The sequence below is a fragment of the Plectrocnemia conspersa genome, unplaced genomic scaffold (assembly GCF_051122295.1).
Source record: "Plectrocnemia conspersa isolate PC_06_02 unplaced genomic scaffold, ASM5112229v1 ptg000013l, whole genome shotgun sequence".
NCBI lineage: Eukaryota > Metazoa > Arthropoda > Insecta > Trichoptera > Polycentropodidae > Plectrocnemia > Plectrocnemia conspersa.
In genome coordinates, this window is record NW_028277177.1 from 10,029,584 (window position 1) to 10,055,000 (window position 25,417).

The 25,417-nt window shown below is 29.4% G+C and overlaps 1 protein-coding gene across 2 annotated transcripts in view; it reads right to left on the reverse strand.

Annotated features, from left to right (window-relative positions):
* The window catches only part of LOC148227239 (uncharacterized), a 110,461-nt gene that overhangs the window by 58,083 nt on the left and 26,961 nt on the right, over positions 1-25,417 (reverse strand). For both annotated transcript variants that reach the window (XM_088201323.1, XM_088201325.1), the window contains one exon: positions 18,358-18,920. In XM_088201323.1, the coding sequence (XP_088057449.1) occupies positions 18,358-18,920 (563 nt within the window). The remainder of the gene's footprint in view (positions 1-18,357; positions 18,921-25,417) is intronic.

Sequence of the window (25,417 nt, forward strand, 5' to 3'; positions counted from 1 at the left end):
TTAAACATATTTTCAAAAGGCACGCGCTTCGGCGAACGTGCATTCTTACGAGCTTATTGCACTGCCAAATAACGAGCCGGATTATTTTGACGACAAAAAATTATTGTGTATGCTATATGGTACAGTATGGTCCGAAACGTGGGCACGGTGATATTCGAAGGTCGACAGTTCAGCCAATTCGCGCTGTCCAAATCGATTCTGCATGACCGGTTTCGATAGATGTCTTGACAACTTGTATGACACGCCATCGATAGCGAATAAAATTTGTATTATTAAAAATAAGCATGAAATTTTCATAACAATTAAATGTCACATTCGTCATACAGAAGCTATGGATTCGATTTATTATCTTATCTTATCAATCCTGATTTTCTACTGTGTTTATATTATGTACATACATATAAGTATTTGATTTGAGTTCAGATTATACAACACTCTTCAATGTTCATAATATAAAATCAAATAAAACTTGACCTAGATACAGTCAATGAAGTTTTTAACTGTCTCCCGTTGTATTTAACTGACCGTCACATATATAAAGTTAATTAATAATTGATTTATTACATTCATCTTTTATGACTTATTTGCAGCAAAATCTATTAAAAGTTATTTTTTATTAAAAATACGACACATAAAAAACTTCAACGCGTGTGGTAAGAAAAACGTGATAATTGTTTCCTACGGCAGTTATGGTTATATTGTTTTACAACGGGAGGAAACACAAACTTATTAAGCTTACAGAACTGATAAATAAAATAAATTAAAAATATTACTTAAGTGACAATCGAACTATTAGAAATCAACAATCGTTCGTTCGGTGGCATACCGTTATTTATATTCATGACGAATTAATATACACATGTATATACACGAAGCAAATGCACAATCGATTATGCAAGTCGTGCAAATGTAAATTAGAGTTATGACATTAGATTCAGATGCATCTAAATTGTACCGTATCAACTATAATTTTAATCCGTGTTATTCATAGAAATACACACTTAACATTTCTATTAAAATTTACCACATAAGCATAAATGATTCATAGACTGCGATATTATGAATGAATTGTAATTTCTACGATTTTTAACCACAATTCATTGAACAAGATTATGTTATATTTTTAAAGTGTTATAATTATAAATTATATTGTCATTACATTTATCACAAACTATTTATACCACTTTTTCTAAAATTAAAAACAAACGTATGCTTAGATCATAAGTTCCATGAAACTTGGTGGTTAAATATTGGAATTAAAAGCATCAAAAAACCTAACCAAAGGAGCAATAACCTATACTTTATGTGGTATTTAGACCTTGATTATTTTTTTATACAAATAAAATCATGACCAGTCTGTGATTAACCAAAAGACCTGGGTTTGCATCCTATACCCTAGTTTTTTATGTTTTTCTTATCTGGTAGATCAGAATTATTGCTTATTATATTGATATATTTATACATATCAATCATCACAGATTTGGTTTTCCTAGATTTTTCTGATCTCACAGATCAATATCGCGATGATAAATTAAAATTGAGCTATGTCGTACGTATTAGAATATCATATATGTATATACATACTACAGTGAATGTGAGTATGATTTCCCTAGCTTTTCAATAAAATTATATTCGAATACATTTTCATCGGTAGATATATATTTTTACTAAAGAAAATTAAATTTAACTAATAGGCGAAACTCAATCTGACAAATGCGAAACATTTATTTTCTAGTCAAACTCAAATCTAAACTAAACAGAATAACCAAACCCAACTTGCCTAAATTAACTATAGTTTTTGAACTTGCATTAGGGCTCCGGAAATTTGTCCCCATAGGTTTATGGAAAAAAAAAACAATTATAACGGCCAGTTTTAAAAGATCATAAAATGCATTATATTTTATACAGAAAATATTTATTTTATTATTAATATAAAATCTCCGTCGCCCTCCATGGCATGGCTCCTCCATCGACCACCAAAATCTCCCGGATCCAGAATTGCCCACCGAAATTCGTCTATCGCCCACCGGTGGGCGATATTGCCCCCTTTGATCTAGAAGGATGAATCATCTGAATCCAGGACTATCATCGTAGACATGCACATAGGCAGATAGAGTTGGCAGCGTCTGCTTATACATGGTACACGGCGTTTCCGCCGCCGCGGATAGTTATCAATCTATCCGGCGGAAGTGTTAGAAGCTTCGTGAGCCTTCATAAAACACGACCACTGTGTAGATTGATACTACGCCATTAGTCAAAGTGTCAGCACGCCTTCTCCCTCGTGTGTTCCGGCGGACACGTTCGCCACTTGCAGCACTAACACACATTTCCTGACCAACTCGTCGGGCACGTGCCTGTGCACGAAACAAAGGATCGTACTACGACTACCTTCTCCTGTCTATTGGGTGCTATTTTGATCAAGTTTGCACAAGAGCATGTGTATTATAATATTTTGTGTACCAGAGATGTTTCCTATAATATATCAATATGGTTAGGTAGCTTCAAGCGCAGAAAAAAATAGAAGACATAAGCATTACACTTTATAAAATATAAAAATTCGTTCTACTATTTTTCTGTTCATTTAGAATTTTCTACCTACACTTTGGCTATATATTTTGTTAGTTTATACATGAATTTGGACTACTGTTATTTTAATATGCGCTATTAATTATATTTTATAATAAAACTTAATATCCCATACATACAATATAATTAAAAATCACTAAACAATAGGCGCTGTTTATAAAAAATCAAGTAATGTGAAAAATGTTATTAAAAATATAACGATGCAATTAAAAAGCTTTATGAGTCATCAGTATTTTCTATTAAATAAAATACAGTAATATTAAATATTATTTACGGATATACAATATATTATAATAATCGTTGATTTAAGCATGACTTACGTTTTCTAAAAAAGGAGCTATAAACGTTTCTTTATCTCTAATATACTAAACTATTAAAGAAAGTATTTAAAGCCTCAGTATGTGCATATCGAAACAATGAGACATTAAAGCAACTGAAAGCGATAGTAAAACAAAATAATGCTAAACAATAGAGCACGTGCTCTCGCTGTCATCGGACTGTCAAATCGCATCGGTAAATTTAGCACGTAAACAAATATATATTTTTTCAAGATTAAAAATATAATTTTCGAGTCAAAGTTAACCGTATTATTTTGGAAAGTTTACCGCCCACCGTTGCATTCACCTGCGATTACAGATACGCGCATTCAGACGAATAACTGACAACATAAAATTAACTACGGAAAAAAAACTCCCACACTTTCGTGCACGCAAATTATTACAACCAATGATAATGATCATCAACGATGTAAAATTCGACGACGTGATAAATGGTTATTCACGGCGGAAATTTGCGGTTAGTTAGGTATACATGTGAGTTCTGCGTTTTATTAGTTATTTTAAACAAATTATGCGAATCTAACGGTTATGCCATGATGATTAAATTTTATACGCGTGGGCGCCGAAATTGTTCAGCATAAAAAAAATGATGTAATTTTTATCGGTTCTCGTTTCGCGACATTAGAATAATGTCATTGTTATGCTAATACGCTAATTTGAAGCATACATAAAAAATCAGTTTGAATACTGATATTTATTAAAGAATATCGCACCGGCAGGTTCGTATCTGACGAAGATCTCCTCAGATAATGCTGCCGCAGAGCAAAATGGCGGATAATACGCCACTTCCTGCTATGTGTTCGGATTACGGATTACGGAATTTTTCAGTGTGTAATTATAGAATTGAATTGCAAATTTTTACGCCGTTTACCCGGATCGTATTAAGCCATTTTTTCATATGAAAGGTTTCGCAAAGCGGCTGTTATTATACTCTTATTCATACACACCCAGCATTTATTAAATAATGTATGAAGTTTTAATAATCAGTTGAACGAAAACGCTCGTATAAGCTGTATTACAATATTTTTTATTTAATTATTATTATTTTTATTATATAAATATATTCTATATGAGCTATATTAGCTCATTATTAGATTTATTATTTTCAGTACCAGATATGTACGATCTAAAATTTACGATAGCAGAATTTTTACCAAATGAACAATTTATACAAAATTGCATGTTACATGAATTTCATTAAAAAAATTAGCACTAAAAACATTTAGAAAGTGGTAGTTGCTTCATTAGATATTTGTAAATGTCACAGATGGTTAAAGAAATCGAACGGGAAATTACAAAAACAAGAGTAATCCTGGATGTGTGAGACCAGCAAAGATAAACGATTATGTCCTGGCTGCAGAAATCAAATCAAATCTTACTCAAACTATCTATCAGCTTGCCAAGAAACTATATTAAGAAGATTGGAAAGGCTTTTATACAAGGTGTATAGATTCCACACAAATTGAGAGAAGAAAACAAGTCGGCGCGTATATTAAAGCGCTTCTGAATCATGAAGCTAGTCGGTTTTTCTTGATCGTTTGTTAACCGGAGGGGAGAAATGAGTGTCGTAGAAGACTTCATTAAGATTCATAGTATTTCATTATATGACATGTCTTTTTCTGGTCAAATTCAATTCCCAATTAGAGTCTACGAAAAATCAAGACTTTTTATAACAATATTACGACTCCAATGAAGCATAATAAACCGAATTTTGACCAATAGGAGAGCGCAAAAAACAATTATCACTTCTCAGAAGTCAAAAATCCACGTCAAAAGCAATAAAATCGTGCCGTCGCCGACGCAGTGGGAACGCTCGTTACCGAGCGTTCCCACTACGACGGCTCCAACACAATTTTATTGCTTTTGACGTAAATTTTTGACTTCTGAGAAGTGATAATTGTTTTTGCACCCTCCTATTGATCAAAATTCGATTTGAATATACTTTGACCAATACTCTCATTTCAGAAATTCATAATATAATCGCTAAGGATAACTACTAAATTTTTAAAACATAGTGTAATATCGAAATGCAGATAACCTGTAGAGCAACATATGGGATGCGACGTCTGTCTGTACTTATTCTCTTGCTTTTTTCCCATGAGAGATGAGTTGGCTTAGTTTGTATTTTGGATTTGACCTAATGAGAGTTCAAAAACTGTAATTAGTTTTAAAGCTTTCATTAAGTTAGCTTTGGGTTTAAATAGCAAATGGACGTTTCGCAACTGTCAAATTGAGTTTTATAGACATTTTAGAGCAGCGTATTAGCGCCTATCAATTGAATTATATTTTCGCTAATAGAAATATATATCTACTGGTGAAAATATATTTGTACTTAACTATGTAATATCAAAGTGCAGACAAACTATGGAACAATATGCGAGATGCGACATCTGTCTGTATTTTTTCTTGCGCTTATTTTCCCTGAGAGAAATATTTTGGACTTGACCTAATGAAAGTTCTACAAATATAATTAGTTTTAGAACTTTCATTAGGTTAGATTTGGGTTTGAACAGCGAATGGACGTTTCGCAACTATCAAGTTGAGTTTCATATACATTTTTGAGCAGCATATAATTTCACTAGCACCCGCCAGTTAAATAATATTCTTGCCTGATGGCAAGAATATTACACTAGGGATATATTTGGACTTCACTAGGGAAATATTCACATTCACATTCACAGTAACATTAATATATCGTATGGTAATAGATAATTATAAGTATGTAAATTTATATATTACTACAAATGGAAAATATGAAATCATATAATTTTAATAGCACATGCCAGAAAAATTATAATTTTACTGGTAAAAATATATATCTACCAGTGAAAATGTATTGTAATATGATTTCTCTGAAATTATATATTTTAAAAAATATTTTCGGTATAGATTCAAAATTCTTTTAGATTTGCTTTGAGGGATGAGGGGTTTTGAATTAGAAAGGTTATTTCAACTTTTATAGCTATTTTTAATATTTCGATTTCATTAAGGTAAAATTTAAAGAGAGGCAAATGCGCCCTTCCCCTAAATCATAGTTTCTTAACCTTTTTACATCCACGGACCACCAAAAAAATCACAAAAATAAAATAATAAATATTTATATATATAATTTTTTTATTCAAAACAATTAATTTTGCAACACAGTATGCTGATATAACCATATTTAAGTATTTTAAACCAGTCAGTAACAAACAATATAATTTAAAAACCATAAAATACAGCATAAAATTCGATCATAAAAATCTTCGCGGACCACCGGTTAAGAAACTATGCCCTAAATGACGTCCCTGGCCAAACATTTTAAAATAAATTACACAATAAAAAAAATTGTATGATCTAAAATATTTTTTTTCTTAGAAACAATTATTCTAGATAGGTCAATCGATAATGTATCCGACTCTTTCTTCAATGATACATCAGAGCTCAGCAAACAAAGGGTTGAGTGCGAACTTAAATAAAGTATAATCGAGGTGATCAACTACACATTATTTATATTCATCAATACAGTTTTAGTTCATCTAACTTGTCGAAACCCATCTCAAGATAAAGCATAGGTTTGATAATTGATAACACATATTGAGTTCGTCCACAATATTCTCAAAATTATCTATACCCAACTATTATGCAGGATTATTTTTTGATTTCTTAGTTATAACACCTCTTTAGATTTTATAACATAAAAATATATTTTTAGAACCTGCTAAAATGTCCTAAAAAAATTTGAATGACTTCAAAATATTTTTCATAAATTCTATTTTTTCAGTATTCAATACATATATAATTGAGGTTAGTCACTCAAAAGTAGGATTTAAATAGCATGTTGCTACTTGTAAAGTTATATTCCCTTACTGTTTTGATATTATTTTTTAATTTTGTATATATAGTAATTTTCTCAATTATATAGGATACTAGATTGAACATCTCTGCTACATAATACGAACAATGTAATATTGTATTCGTAATATGATGTTATAACTCCTCAAGTAAACCAATTTACATTCATTAATTACGACTGTTTCTTCGTAATATTTACATAATCACTGGTAAATGTGCATACAGAAATTTGATTATTAATATTAATTTTTATTTAAACGATAGAATCGCGTGTTATCAACACTCAGATTGATATGTCTATTAGCTATTGAATGCGCTTAAAGAGGCGTCCGCAGCAGGCGCCATTGCTCAACGCGCGCTATGTTACTTATACGTATCTACTTATATAGAGATAGCGGTATTCAAATTGTCCGCGAGCGCAAATTACCCGACGGCGATGATGAAAGCTCGTCGCTCGGCGGCCGCGCGAGCCTCTACGCGATTGGTCGGCAGCGGCGCCCCCTCCGACGGGCCCGCGCCCCCGCGGACCAATCGGGGACCAAGACCAGAACGCGACCGCCGGCGCTGTCTTTCTCGCGGAGCAAGACGATGTGATGGGATGCTGCGCAAAGCGATCGTATTGATATACTAGATAGAGCAGGTGATAGAGAAATTTTTCGATATGTTTTCCCTATTCTTAAACAGGTCTCTAATAACTTAAGTCACATCTTTAATTTTGTTTCAAATGCCTGATAACACTATTGTGTATGCTAGAAGTCCTGAAAGTGAACCATATGGACCACCCAGAAGATCGCAAGTAGTGGTTGGAAAATCACAAGAAAACATTGGAAAATAGGGAGCTCTAGAAACTATTCATTATTATTTAACTACGTTTGTAAACACACCACTGGTGTTTACGTTGAATTACTTAAAGCATTGCGAATTTATTAAATTGCCAACGATTTATGTAACAGATTGACCAGTTGTATACTTCAGTGAGTAATACTACCTAAAAGACATGTGTATAAATCCCATATGGACACTAACGTTTTTCCGGATTTTGAAATTACTATTAATAATGAATTCCGATAGATCGTCACAGATTATATTTTCCTAGATGATCCTAATCTTGCTGATGAATATCGTGATGAATAATTAAGTTATAAAATGGGTAGAAAATTGCGAAACAACAATAATGGAAAATATATCTGAGGAGTGATTAAACTCTTGTACATTTGTACATTACAAGAAAAATCGGGAATTTTCTAATCTTTTCCAAAATCCTATTTTGTGAAATTTAAAACCTGTAATTGATTAAATATTGAAAATCAGAATGACCTTTGTTTATCTTTAGATGATTTTCAAACATGCAATAATCTAAAAATATTTTTATTAAATTTAATACGTTGTAATTAATTTATATATTATCGCGTCCCTGATTGTAAATCTAATTGTTTATTATATAATTCATAGATAATATATCTTAAATACAATAAAAACAATATGTTATGTATGCCTTTCTATATTTTTTTCTAAATCCAGCGGTAGTCCTTATCCTTTTTTTAAAAACCTAAATAATAATTTAGTAAATGTATAACTTGATTAAGCAAAGCTACGGACCAAAATTGTTTGAGAAACCCTAATTTATAACAGTGATGTTCAATAGCGGTATAAAAAAATAACACCCAAAGCTCAAAACTATTAATCCAATTTAATCCTTTTTTGTAGGAGTATATATTTATATATAAAATTATGAATTTTACAATGAAATTTACTCTTTATGCTTGAATTTAACTGCGCTAAGGGGAGACATTAGTACCCTATTTTCTATAGCTTTTGTTATCTCTCAAATACTAATACTATTTAATTAACCCTTTCACTGTAGATGGCTTCTATAGAAGTCATCAAGAAAATCGACAGTACTCATTAGGCGCCTAAAGGTGCCATAAACCTAATAATATGGTTATTTAGTATAATTTAAGGTTGTAAATCACTTGAATTTATCGAACCATAGTATTTAAAAAATAAGAAATTCAAAGATGTTACGCAAAAATATCAGATAAAGATTAAAAATGTGCATTTCAGCACTTTCATGAATATTTTTAAGTACAAAGAATATTAGCTTTAGATTTGTTTATACAAGTAAATTCCATTAAATAAAAAAATATCTGATAAATGCCTAAATCCGAGTAAATGAATCATGATTTTAGCATATCTGTTATTATGAAATAATACTTTAGGGTCCAGCGGTCCCTTTGTTTGTTTATAACATAGTTTTTGGCAAATTTTCCTCTACCCAAACACAGATAGCATTCTCAAAAACGTAACTATAAAAAATTGTACATTCACGTAATTAAGGAAATAGTTTATACTAGCCACTTAAATTTAATTGTATATCAATTGCACCTGTAAATAGTATTATGTTAAATAAAGAAATTATAGCACATAGATTTTTTATTTTTTGACCTTCAAGGGTTAAATACAACAGCAATAATTTTAATTCAATATTCATCCGCGAGATTAAAATAGAAATTAAATTTACAATAATCACTAATTTTTATCTCTAAGACACGATAGAAATTGAGAAATGTTAGGAATAATGGGAGATGCATATATCATCAAATAAATTTATTGGCAAATTAATATTACTACTAACATTAATGTTACATATAGAGAAAAACTTAATAAAAAGCATATTGAATAAAAATGTTTTGCACATATTTAAACTTATTACTGAAAATGTTAAAATACTAAAGATAGTAGTAAAAATATTACGAATAAATAATTTATATTATAACTGTATTATTTGATTTTTATTTATGAATCTAAAAAATATATATGCAAATAAATGACATTTAGGTAGAATATCTATCTAACATATTAAGTTTTTTTTTCTTTTTGTTTAAGAACTGATTAAAACCATTAAAGAGAACTAACGAGTAAATATTAACTACCAGATTTATATTAGAATAAAATAAATAAATTAAAATAAATATAATGCTAAAATATATCTTAAAGACAAATTCAAGACAACGATATGTTTACATGATGTCCGGTATTTTTTGTAACTACTACTGTTATATATCATAGTAAGTTGTCTAGTTAAAAAAATAAATATGTAGATATTACATGAAATGAGCTAATAAAACACTTTATTTTTATTGTGCGTGATTTAAAGAGATTTTATTTGCAGAAAGAATTCAGTACTTTCATATATAGATAGTTTATTTATAGCTGCAAATTATATTTGTATTTTCAATTTACATATAACCAATAAATGTATGAAATTACAATTATTAGCAACAATACCATAATAACTATGAATCATAAAATTATTGTGTCATAAATCGTACCTAAGGTTTTTCCCACAAGGTTATCCGTAATGTTAATGCAATTCGAAATTTAATTATTGAGCTTAAAAACAGTTTTCAATATCAAGATCAGCTTAAAAAAAACATAATTGTTAGCGTCGCGTTACTTTGATTGCTATATTAACTGTTGATGTTTTTTTTAAATGCCAAATATTAACTGTATTTTTAATTTATGTTCTTAAATCGTCCATAATAGCTGCGATTTACGTCCGATTCTAGAGCACCACAATCAAAACACAATCACATAAAATGTCCCGTTTGACCCGTCACTGTGAAGATTGTCAACATGACGACGATAATGATGCAAGTTCAAAGACTGGACATTTATTAACTGTCAGTGTTTTTTTCAAAACTCATTGTTTCGTTTGAATAAAAATAATCTCAAAGAGAGTGGGCGGAAAGTAAGTCACTCCAGAGACCGGAGCACCACACCCACAGAACGAGGCTTGCTTCACCACTCTCGTTTTAATTCAATTCTCCTTTTTTTCTACCTCCATCTCAAAGCGTCTTCTCTTCTCCCAAGAAGAGGAGGAGACTGAGGTGGGGGTCGCCATGTTATGCAAATTACCCCACCGGCTCAGTACCACACAAGCGCATTATGCCCGACAAGAGGAAGAAGAAAATAAAAGAAAAGTCGACCCGTCAATTGCGGTCAGCTATGTAACCAAGCACTGGCTAAGTATAGGTACCTACGCCTTTTATAAGATACAGCTACGGAAAAGAGTACATACGCCATCGTTGAAAACGCCTTAATAACAAAGGATGGATCCTTAATGTATGCAAAATATGTGTTGATTTTTATAAATATGAATCACTGTGTATAATTTTAATTTTTAATAATAGTAAGTGCTTCTGTTTTTATTACATCCTGGTCAAAGTGCAATATGAATAACTATTAATTTTAATTGTGGCAAATTTGCAGACAGAATATTAAGGATTTTGGTTAACCACAATTTTTATAACATAATATTATATTCCCAAATTTGTATAGGAATAAATCATATACATATATATGTATTTTATTGTACAACATACATATACATAAAACAATATGTTAAATTTAATACATACTTAAATATTTCTATTTTTTATTACAAATTCAACCATCATGAATTGACAGGCTTCCCCAATGCGTCATGATGACACATATTTTTTCAAGCTCCTCATAACTATCATCAAAAAAACAGCTTTATGTTTGGCATGCTCTCTGAGAAACTCGTGCAAGAGGAACGTTCTCAAGCGCTGACGTCCTAGCCACAACGGGCAAGAATAAGGAACGTGATCGCGACTCTCTAAGTTAACTTTAGAGTGCCCTAGCACTCTAAAGTTAAGCTGACACCCGAAAGTTGGGTTGTCGATACCGCCTCTAAGCAATTTTAAAAAGAGCTTCTATGAATAGACGCTACACCGAGAATGCAATGTATAATTGGCAATGCTGAAAGATTATACAGCGACCATCTCCACAGCAACTCCAGGTATTTCAAGAGAGTGAATCCGAATTTGTACGAATACACTGAAACACTTTCAGGTCATCAGTATATATAAAAATATTCTGAATTATTAATTGAATAGTATATGCACCTTAAGGTAAAACAACTTGTTTGCCCTTATATATATACGATTAATAAACTATAATAGTTAATTTATTTTTATTACAAGCATTTATAAAATTAAAAGTACATAACACAAAAACTAAGTAAATGCAAGTATTTTTTTATTTATATGCTATTTATATAATACATGTATATACATATATAATTCCAAAGAGTTTTTGCTTGCATTGTTATATTGCATTGTTATAAAATACTGCAAGTAAAAATTGCAAAAAAAAATATTTTCACAAAAACATATATGTACCTACATAGTTTAGGGACAAAACTATAAAACGACTGTAACAAATATGTATTAACTACATAAAACTATTGCTTTACACCAAAAACTACCTTGAAATGAGTGCAATATATATTATGCAAAAATTTTGTATTTTTAATTTTCCTTCGCTTAAATTGTAAAATGTATTTTAATTTTTCCCTTAAATTATAACTACAGACGTTTTGTTTTTTATTCTTATTTTTTATTAAATTGTAGCTAATAACTAATTGTAAACAAGAAAATGGTTATAAACCAGTAACATATAAATGTAAAATTATTTATACTATTGAAATAAACGTATTAAAAAAATTTAGAATAAATCATAAAAATGTAATTAAATATTTTATCAAACCAAAACCTATAATATCCAAAAAAGAAAATAATAATACAACTTTTATATATAAATTTAATTATTATATTTTCAGGTAAAAATTGTATATAGTGTATTAACTACACTATATGTAATTTAACTACACTGTAGTTAAGTAAGACAACACATTGTTACAAAATCTAAAAATAATATTAATTTTACTTTTTCATTTTGCTGAAAAAAGCTAGTCATTCAAATAATGCAATAAAAATGACACATAATCGCTACTATAAATTTACCTCAAACAACAGGAAAATGCACACAAAATTACCTATTAATTAATTTTAATATTATTTTTATTGAATACATAATGTATATTTTATGAAATCATAAATTTAATTGATTATGGTCAACGGTTTAAGCTTAATAAATTAAAAAAACAATTAATTTCACCATAAAATATAGAAATATTATTTAACTATATTCTTTATACATAAAATATTATAATCACTCAAATATTTATTTTAAAATATTTTTAATATGACCCCGACTCTTCAAGACCACAATATGACTCGTCAATATGCGACCACGAGACACTCGTATCATCACGCCACCTTATAAGCTTTAGCTCGTCGCCAGAAAATTTGCGGTTTTCAACATTCACACACACGTAAGCACATACTGCCAATATTCACAGTTACGTTGAATCGGCTTCAATACACCATTTTATTAAGACAGATACATTGAACTATATGCGTGTCATCCTTAAAATCAATTTGGAAGAGGACGAGTTAGCTCTTGTTGAGTCCACGTGAATTAGCATAAACAACGTGTTATCTGGTAGGGTCGGACGTGGGTGGTAGTCGTACAGAAATTATAATCTTGTAACATTAAAATGTGACTCGTCACTGTTGACTTGTATTTGAGAAAACGTGTGCCTTAACTGTCAATGCTTGTAACGTTAATTTCATAATCAATTAATAAAAATTCTCCAGCGGCGCCGATGTTTTTTTTTTAATTGCACAAGGACCGATTCCATTGCTAGAAGAGATTATTCTTAATTAAGGCTTTACGGCCGCAACATAATCCATATTCACACACTCGCTCCTGTCTTCTCTAAGAAACGTGATGGCTTTATAAGGCTTTAATTACTTAGCCATAGACCATATTTGACTGGCGTCGAACATTAGCGCCGATTAATTACTTCTAATGTGTCACATATAGATACAGTGGCTGAGTGTAGAATGTATATGTATTCATGCATTAAAATGGCTCATGTATATATAGACATCCTGACAAAAGTGACAGTTTGATTTTATAATTAATTTAACTTTAAAATTGATTACTTCTTTAATGAAGCATATTTTAAAACAACTCTCTTTATTTTGTTATTATATTACTTTATAATCGGTAATATATAGTTTACCTATATAATCTTTCAATCCTGTCTTTTTAAACGATGTAATAGTCTTGCAAAATGACATATGTCTTTGCATAGTTTTTATGCTGGTATGAGATTTCGCAGTAGCATGATACTTATGCCATAATTATCAAGTTATAGCATATGACTTTGGTATTTTATATACATATTTTAAAGCAATATATAGCTACGTTTTATAATGTATCACAAAGTAATAACTATCTTCAGCAAAATATCATATTATCAAACGCATAAGGTTCTAGCTGCAAAAAAGGCATCAACGAGGTCAAATTCGATGGATTATCGACCTCAACGTCCAAAAGCGACAGACTCATCGAGTCTTCCATACTTGCATTAGCATTTTAGCGGTGATTACTTCGTAGTGATAAGCGTTTTTGTCAGAGCGTTCGATTCGTTGAAGAAACCGCACTTGACAAAGCTGACTCAGACATCATTCCATATAGCAAACGTGCATGTATTAAATGTCCAAACAATTGTGAATTCAAAGACTTGAAATATTTCGTAAGAAAACATCAATTCAATGATGTTTTACGTCAAATTAAATCACATTAAAAATAAGTCATTCATTATAAATTCATGGACTTGCACGGGCAAAATATAATTACTGCTGAATAATTAATTCTCGATACGTACAATCGAGCCGAGAAAAAATATCATATGTATATGCGCGATAAACATGGCCGGCGACAGGATGTCCATTTTGAAATGTTTTTAATGCGAAATCGTCGTAAAAAACTGTTGTTTCGGACAAACATTTATCGGAATAGCGTACGAAAGCGGCGTCGTCATGATGTGCGTGGTTGATATAGTTTTTTTATGATTTTGCGATGTCCGGAAGAAGATGCCACTTGAGGATTGGTAGTCGATGCAGTGGAATGCGAAATAAATAAAATATATAAAGATGACAGGACCAAGTTATGACATAAATAAGCGAATGATTGAACGGTGAAATTAAGATCGCGTTAATTTAATAATTATATTTTGAGAGTATCATATCAGAAATAACAATGTATAATTAACATGTATTAACAAGAATATGCTCAATAATTATTTAATTTATTATAAGTTGCTATATCAGGTTTATGTCTATTGTTTCATTGTCCGCAATTATTTGACCGCAAATTATCAGTTATACGTAAAATTGAATAACAACCTTCTCAACTACAGCAACTTAAAAGTTATAAAATTTAATTAGTATGTGTTTTCTTTATCGCTTACCAATTTTATTTAATGATAAATAAGAAACAGCAATACAAATAGCGCTTTTATCTATTAGCTTATACACAATTCACAGAGTTGTATATTTTATATTACATTTCAACACTAAATAAATTATTTTAGTAAAAGATATGATATATACACAAAGACCTCAATTTATCTAATTATTTGCTACTGTATGTCAAAAATCGAGCAAAACATTCGACCAATTTTTTTATATAAAATGATTAATTTCAAGAGATAGGTGAAAATAAAATGGTCCTATAAAACAAAACTGAAGTACAAACTTATTTATATATGAGGTTTGTACATTTATGTAAATATTATTTGCCTTTTCTTTCCTTGATAAATTAATATATAGCAATCAATGCTTTAACATTTTTGCAAATCGTTCTCGATTATATTTAAATAATAAGTCATTTCCATAAAAATTAGCTTAAAATCTTATCATTTGCTTTTTTTTTAATTTGCATATTTTTGTTAAGAACAAAATCCCTTTTTCCAGTTTCTTGTAAAATATTTGATAACATAAATAATCTAGAGGGGGAACAATTATTTTAATATTTAATCCTTTCTAAATGTATTTATTGTAAAACTGTAATGATATTTTATATCAACTTCGATTTGTAGAACTTTCTACCAAGAAAGGCTCATCTGCTGATATTTTTATATCTAGCACAAAACATATGACATTTTTTTAGAAGAGCAAAGAATTTTAGTGCTTTATGAAAAATATTTTTTGTAGTGATTTACATTCAAACGTCTAAAACTTTTAATAAAGAAAACCGTTATACTTTAATAATAATATACAGTATATATAAAGATAGGATAGGATCACCTTGATACATATGTAACAGTGAATTTATATTATCAGTCAAATAATATCCAAATACATTTTTTACTAGCGAAAACATTAAATAATATTCTGCTTTTAGCTGTCGTTGAAACTCAAGTTGCGAAACGATCATATTCTGTTTAAACCCAAACCTAACCTTAAGATTAGGTTTGAGTTTGGTTTAATTTATTTTTAATATTGTAGTATTTTGTCAAACTACGTTACATCACAATTCTGTAATCATATGGAGATACGCATATCTCCACATGATCACAGAATCAATGATTTGGTGCATTTTAACTGGCTTAGATGGTGAAATCAAATTAATACTAGTGAAAATATAACGTATATACTTATTTGAGTAATTTACACAAAAAAAATTACGAAAAATAAATTGTAAAAAAATAGATAAAAGTTAATTTTTACAAATCACTAAATCAAATAATAATAAATTAAGATAATAATTTCAGCAAGATATTTAATAATATAAAAAGCACCGCAATCTATTTGATGATTAAATAAAATGTAGAATAAATATTCTGTTTTAATTTTTATTTAAAAAAAGCCTCAAATTTAGCAGCGTGTCTAATATTTTATTTTAATAAATTATTTTTTTAGTGAAAAGCTTTTACATCCTTTTTTATGGACTATAACCTACATTTTTTAGAGAAGAACAAAATTGCAGTTCTACCACTTAACAAAAAACGGAAATCTCACAAAATTATATCAATATATTTTTTATTAAATAATACAAATATATTCCATATTAATAAACACAAAGATCTTGCATTTTAATTATATTGAATTTATGTATTAACTATATAGGCTTTCAAACAATTGTAATTTTTATTTCACATTTAATATTTTAATAATATTATTAAAATTAAATAAAGCTATCCAGAAAATATTTTTTTATGCTTCGAAGAACGATCTAAATTATAGCAATATATTTTTTAATAATTTATATAAGATTTAATCTAAGAAAGAGAGCAAATTAACAGTTCAACTACTTAACAAATAACGAAAATCTCACAAAATTATAGCGATATATTAAATATTAGAAATATATTCTATAAAAATAATAGTAAAGCTCCTGCATTTTTTTTATATATGCTTTATGTATTATACATCAATGATTTATATTAATTGTAATTATAATTTTATACATCTATCCAGAGCATAAGCTATATAGAAAATATGTTTTGATGACACAAAAAACGATTTAAATTTTAAAACGATTAAAATTAGGGAACGAAATTATATTTCTACCGCTTAAGAAACAACGAAAATGTTACTAAATTATAGCAATACATATTTGATTATAAATGGAAAATATATTGAATAAAGATAATAATTAAATTCTCATATTATGCATCTAAAGTGCGAAGACTTATTATAAAAACTAGACACTCTATTTTTCTCACTTATACAATATTTAGATTGTTATTTAGAAAAGCAAAAAATACACGGTAATGTATTATAGTTAATACAATAAAATACACGCTTGGAGTACATATATTCAGATATGTTATAAAGCGAAAATTTATATTTGGGTCATTTTTTTTCACTTTCCGACAATATGAAACATTAAATTGTATTACAGTTACATTATCTATATTTTATTATTTTGCCATTTTATTGAATTGTTATTAATACTAACCACGATTGGTTTAAAATGCAAGATCTTTTTTAGAATATTCCTATTTAAGATCGCATGGAATTTCAACCATTTTTCAATTGGTTATAAGTTACTTTAATAAGTCTATGTGAACGTAATATAAATAAATAATTAATTACAGAATGATAAAACTAGTATATAGAGTTTGTTGCATTTCAATTTAATAAAGCTTATTGCGGGATAATTGCGCAAATCTATTTAAAATAAGCGCATATTTTCAAACCACGAAGCAAAACTAGAAAAATTAAATTATACTTGATCATGTACAAATACGACCATCCATATAATCAAATTATAATAAACCATTCACGCGATTATTTATGCTTATTTTATACAAGCTAAAATATAAACGAATGCCATCGCTAATCCTTATATAGTCAATAATCGTTTATGCGACGCATATGTCGTAAGAGCTGCGCGTACGCAAGTCGTATAATTATTTTCATTAATTTATTTTACGATTATTGCTCACAAATATTTTTATAAATTTTATTTCTAATTAACCGGCAAGGCGTTAATGCAGTAAATCGGCGTCTCGACGTCCGCGTCGTTACGCTCTCGGTTGCAAAACGCATTCTGTAGGGTCGATTAGGGAACCAGTCCTGACCATACGCGACCGCGACACCTGTCCACCCGTCAGTGACAACTCAATCAACGGTGCTAAATAACCGTATAAGAGATTACCGATAAGCAGCGATAAACGTATTAGTCACTGGCGAGTAGACTGATCGAACCACACACACACACACCTATAAGATCGGTATCAATGTATCAATTTAGGCTACATATAAATAATCAAGGTTTAATTCTCGGACCGTTATTTAAATTTTACGTTTTTTAAATATTATTTTTTGTATTGTATCGTATTATTAAACATAAATAATGAAAGACTCACCCAGCATTTTGCTCAGGTCGGCGTTGTGCAAATCAGGATTCTCGTCAGCCAGCTTCTTCCTCTCGACTTTAGCCCACACCATAAAGGCATTCATAGGCCTCCTGATCCTGGCTTCCTTGAGCGCCTTAGCTTGACCAATCTTCCCTCCGAACGTCCTCGGATAGGCAGATCCTTGAAAGTCCCTGCTGTTATCGTATGGGATGCGGTAGTCGGTCATAGTCAGCCTCGAAGGATCGTAGTGACTCCTAGCACTGTAATCCATGTACGACATGGGATGGTGAGACCATTGCATATCATCGCTCTTGATGCTGTTCAGCATGTGAGGACTCTGCATGTGACTTTGAGACATTCCTAGCTCGTTCACCGACTGATGAGGAGCCGAAATAACTCCGCCGATCATTTGAGAATCATGGATATTTGAACATGGCTGCTCTGGCCCTGATTGAGACTGTAATATACCAGGACTCGGAGAAGCGCCCTGATGGACGTATTGCTCATACGATCTGTGGTAAGAGGGCGACTGGGGATGACGCGAAGACGGCGAGCTTCCCACATCCATCATACTGTTGAAGAAAAAAATAATAGATTAAGTATAATTTAATGAAAATATATATATGTTCACGCACACTTTCTATACAGTTAGAGCGGTGTACTTGATTTTTTCTGCACTTTAATCTTTTAATTAACGCAAACGATTTCTCTCCGTCAATAATTGCATGAATTTCCCACCGCCTATTATATTTTCTATAGCCACGCAAGAAAACGCTTTATATGAAAATGGAATCGTTTAATTCAGTAACGCTACATGTTATAATAATAATAATAATAATAATAATAATAACATGTGACATGATACATTATATTGACCTCATAAGCACTGTAACCGCGAATACAGATAGTACGGCAATATTACTGAGAATTTGTCCTGAAATCTTTCTTGCGGTTTTTGTGGCCGGGGGTGCGGTTCGGTACGCATTACTTAGTTCAGTTAATAAATTTTAAGCTATGAATCTCAAAAAATACGTAGCATTCAAACCATTAAAATTATAAATTATTAATAATTCCTATACTTTAGATCTGTTTTTTATAAAATATAACCGTCATAATCGATTATGCTGATTTTAATCAATCTAAATTACTTTATTACAAATTTATTGTACAATGAAAAGTTTTTGAATCTTAATCTTAAGCACCATATAACGCTTGGTTATTTGGTGCTTAAGATAAACTTCATTAATCTTCGACACCATATTTTTTAAATTTTGATTTTTTTTATATTTATTAAATATTATACAAATCATTTTAAATTTTTGTTTTTAAAGCATATAATAGTTCATTTGTGAGTCTAGAATCAATATAAAATATGTTGATTATTATGATTTCTGCACTATACAGTATTGCGTAAAACAAATAGCGAGCAGCAAAAATTTTGATTATAGATGATCAATATACACATATGTATGTGTATATTATATTTAAGAATACATCAATATATATAAAAAAAATAATGCCTGTTTTCATCACAGATGTCAATATGATTTTAATTTAAAAATATCATGTTTTAAAAATATTTTATAATATTATATTACATTGGTATGATAAATAAGTTACGGAAAATTCGTGACCATGGCTGAAACATCACAGCCGAAATATATAAAAGTATGTTATTAATCTCCAAAGAGTTTTGTATAATATCACAAATAAGTTGTACCATAATAAATTAATAAAAACTATCCAATAAAATAATATTTCTGAAAATATTAAGATAATTCTACGTCATATTAGTTGACGTATAATAGCGTGCAAAAAAGGCATTACTTCTCGGAACCATTGATGAATCACTTATTTATAATAAATTCCTAAATTTAATATATAACTGTGATCCTTAGTTGAATATTTCGAAACTTTTATCAAGTATTTTGTGATATATTGTTTTTGATTTACTACTTATACAATTGATTGACAACTTTCGTAGTTCAAATATTTATAAAAAATAAATGTAAAATCGTACACAGTTTAGTTGTAGTAAAAAATTGGGTATTCTTCAAGTATCTAGTCATATTAATATTAATATTTTTATTCAGACATGATGAAAATCGAGTGATCCTACGAATGTGTTTATGGTAAAAGCGTTGAAATGATCCAGTCGATATAAAATATGCACTGTTTAAGATTGAAGAAAAGAGACGCTCTCTAATGAGAGTAAAATAAATTTATACGGATATATTCGATTTCATGGTGACGAAAAAGAGCTATTTTTGCATCTATTCCGAGCACAAGCACAAGCACTTTGGCATCTAGATAAGTACAAGTAAATACCAATACAAACCCAAGTACGATACAAATATCAGCCCAAGCATAAGTATTATACGTGCAGGAACACATCGGTATTAGGACCCTACGAGTCCGACCATCAGGCGACTATTACGTCATAGAGAGTGGGTCTCGCACCCTATAGTAATATTTATTTTAAGAGACTGTTCTGAGATTATATTCTCAGAGCAGTTGTGTCAAGCCTCACTGTAAAACGAAAGGTACTGTGTAAAATGCAAAATCCAGAGAACCATATAATCTGGGGGTGCTTCTTATATTCCGGAGTGAAAAGTATTCCCTTCATGGGCCTCTTTCCACCCTTCTAATGGAAAAGCGCGTGAGCTCAAAATTAGATTAAAATGTCATTGATTTTTGTACTCAGTGTTGTTTTTTTTTAATTTGATTGATGCAGTAAAGACGAGATTAAAAAATTAAATGAAATTAATACTACATTAAAATATTTCAGAATAAAAGTAAAAATGTAGAAAGAAATTCTTAGACATCATTTAACTGATAAAATATCTTTGGGTCATACTTTAGAAAAAAATCTAAGTGTTCGGAAGAGTTTACTATTGCGAATTACATCACGAGCTCGCTTAATCTTTGATTAGCTTCATGCTTTTCCATGTTTTAGCGGTATTGATGACTAAAGAGGAAAATGTTTTACATATATCATTATTTATTGATTGCCCAAATTTATTTTATTCACGTGTAATACCTTAATAAACATTTAAAGAGTTTAAAAATATGATATTTTTAGTTTTATACGAAATATAATGATTACAAAGGTGATGTTTTTTGTACGCTACTGTATTCAAAATTTACGTTGTAGATTTGTGACGGATGTTAATTTAACGGCATATTTGTTTTGGTTGATTTTACCTATTCAATCGTATATCAATATAATAAGAAGAAAAAAATGATAAGCTATAAACAGTTATCGAGTTAAATTTCTCTACTATATCATAAATCAAACTAAGACAGAATCATTAGTTTTTTTGTAAATAAAAATTAATTTCATAATAAATCATTGAAAATCGTATATGCCGACAGTTAACATATTGCAGTTAACAGCTTCTGTAAAATTGTGTGTCGGTCAGTTGTTCTGTCTGTTCTGACCTAAACAACACAGACACATATAATTTAACAGTCGACTATTGCCGAGCCGAGAGGCGCACAGGAATGGTAAAAACGAATTACGACCGACCTTAGACGCAAATTTATAACCAGTCGTCAATCTCGTACCATTTTGTTAAATGTCACATGCAACCGACTGAAACGAGCATGTAGAACATAAATTCAGCGTGATGATGGACACACGATGATTATTATTACGACCGAAGAAGGCCTTACGCAATACAAAATTGATGTGCGATTGTGTTGCCGACGATGATCGACAACAACACAATAAAACAATATTTTTTTCATCGGTAGCAATTAACGGAAACAATATCGCAATATACAGATCGAACACTTTCGGTTAACTATTTCGTAACTCTGTGCGAATGATGTGTATCAACTCATATCGCATACGAGTGTCTTATCTTATCCGAGAGATCCGACAAAACAACAATAATAATAATATGGCTATTAGCAACAGCCTTCGTGCGGTTTTACTGCGCGATGATAAACTTTACCGTGAACAGACATAAATTTAATGGTGACAATGTTGACCTTTCTGGACTGAAAATGTAATTTTCAGCAATTTACAATTTCCATTTACCTTACAAGTTAGTCATAAAATAACATTAACATTCGATTACTAAGAAATTAACAGTATATTGATGAGCACGTTATGATTCTGCGAATGCAATGAGATGTAGGTTAAATTAAATATGTTATGTTCTACGAAAATTTAAATGTAACAAAACGAGAACAATTGATTTACTAATCAGATATTAGGTCTCTATAAATTAATATTATATTAAAAACAGATAAACAAACTCTAAAAGACGTTCTGCCTATTAAACTTTAGTTTAATGAAACCTTCATGGTTTAACACACTGTAGTATTATTTAAATTTGATGATAACTGACATGTCTTTTATACTAAATTGTTTTACAAAATGGCTTAAAAATTAATGTAATGGACTATGTTATAACATACATTTTGTAACGCTAAATTATTTACTCTAATTTAATAAAAACTGATTAGTTCGTATTAAAATCAATAAAAAAAATTGTTACTGATATTTTTTATAGTAAACTGTTAAATAATATAGACTTTTAGTCGAAGACGTTTATATATTTTATAGGAATAATTTTCAATTAAATTATAATTTATTTATATTTATTTATTAATTTATTTAACTTAATAGCTAATCTTTACATCAAACAACTTTAAGTATATAAACATATATAAAAAATATACAATAGAAAATAAAAATATACACTAATAAGACTTAATATTATAATTTATTTATATTTCAGTACATAGTTTTACATGTAATCAATTATTGTTGCCACAATAATTGATTACATGTAAAACTATGTACTGATTTCAAAATTGTCATTATTTTTTTTAACCGTACGATAATAATTTTTCATATAATATTATGAATTTATGTATATAAATGAAATAACTTAATTCCATAATTAAAAATGACCTCATGTGCATGATTTAATTACAAAAAAAGAGTTTAAAGAACTACCGCAATCGAGTTTAAAAATAATTTTAAACATTTTCAACGAAATAACAAGACACCAATTGTTTTATAACACAGTGATAGATTCCAAAACCAGAAGATGTAAAATCTTATAGGGTAATTAGTATTCTGCATATTTTATCAAAAACATTTAAGAAGCTACTGCTTGGTAGAATAAATCCCATACTACAAAAACAAGAGATAATCCCAAGACAGCAATTCGGCACAATTGAACATATAGATTAATAAAAATCTACGAGAGAGGAAATATTGCTCAGTCTAGCTTTCGACAAAGTGTGTGAGATGTATATATAAAATCAAAAAGGCACTACCACACAATATATGTATATGAAATTATAAAGACATATCTGAGCAATAGATATTTTATAGTAAAATATCAAGAAAGATAACCATCTAATAAATTCTGGAGTACCTCAAGCTAGTGTACTAGGGTCAGTACAGTACTTAATATATACAGTAGACTTGCCAACTACAAACAGGACTACCTGTGCAACCTTTGCTGACTCATGACTTCTCATGACCCAGACACAGCGTTTACTTATCTCTAAAAAAAACCTAATCAAAACATAAGAAAGTCTATACATGTTAAAAAATGTCCTCCCGTCCGATTAAATATCGCAATAATTCTACAATCGGATGATTTGAAGGCTTACATGGAAAATCCATATTAGAGTAAAAGAAAACAACTAGAACTCAGCCTGAGAAAAATCTACTGGTTAATGGGCAAAATTTCCCAACCGACAGTAGAAAATAAGCTGCTCCTTAACCAGTTAGCATGCGGGTGCTTTTTTGCAAAGTGTTCCAAAAAAAACATATTTTTTTATTGGAAATTATAATAGTAAATAATTATATAAAAATAGGAAAAATAAAAAAAAAATTTAAAAATTTATAGTTTTTGCAAAATTAATGTTTCAAAATTACATAACGAGTATTTTTTGCGTTGTTCCAAAAAATTGTGAATATTATTTTTACCGTTTCTTAACCCTTTGGTTGTCGGGCCTTTTGGGAAAAATATTCCAGAAATACCGGGATTTTTTAATGAATAATTAAAAAGTCAAAATGTGTATTTTAGTTTGTAAATATACGGTCGCAGCGTGTGACGTTGTCTGCAGTGAGCTTGACCAAATTAATGATGAATATGCGATTTTGTGTTATTTTAGTTCTTATTTGCGCTGTAATAAGAGTCATTATCGCATGTCGTATTAAAAATATCGAGTTGTGAGCGGCCAGACCCCATCAGGGATCGATAACAATTATATATAGTATGTTATTTATTTTTAAAATGTAAATAAAACTTTTCGTAAATTATTAAAATATAATATTTTTAAATAATGGTTTAAATAAAAATACCCTTCAGACGGTTGAATATATATATATATATATATATATATATATATATATATATATATATATATATATATATATACATATATATATATATATATATATATATATATATATATATATATAAATATATATATATATATATATATATATATATATATATATATATATATATATATATATATCAAAAAAGTACGCGGAATCAAAAAAGTACGCGGAGTAATCCGACTCCTAGAAATATTAACCAAATATTTCTCCGCGAAAACGCATTCAACCACATATATATATATATATATATATACTTATATATATGTATATACATATATATATATATATATATATATATATATATATATATATATATATATATATATATATATATACCGTCTTTTTCCGAAAATAAGACACTGTCTTACTTTCTTTTTTGGTCCAAAATACGCGCTAGGGCTTATTTTCGGGGGAGGGCAAAAATAAAAGTATATTTATATATTTTTATTTAATATTTATTTATTTTACACAGAATACAGAAATTTAAATTTATTCAATTACAGTCATGTCATCTTCTTCTGGAACATCGTCATAAATGATCAAATTCTGAAGTCTGTTCTGATTTTCTTCCAAATTCATTTCCTGTTGAATCATTGGTCCGAATCTCTCATGTCTTGCAATATAGCTATCGTTAAATGAATACTTCTTGTCTAAGTAGCCTGTTCGTAGTGCATTAGAAACACAAACAAT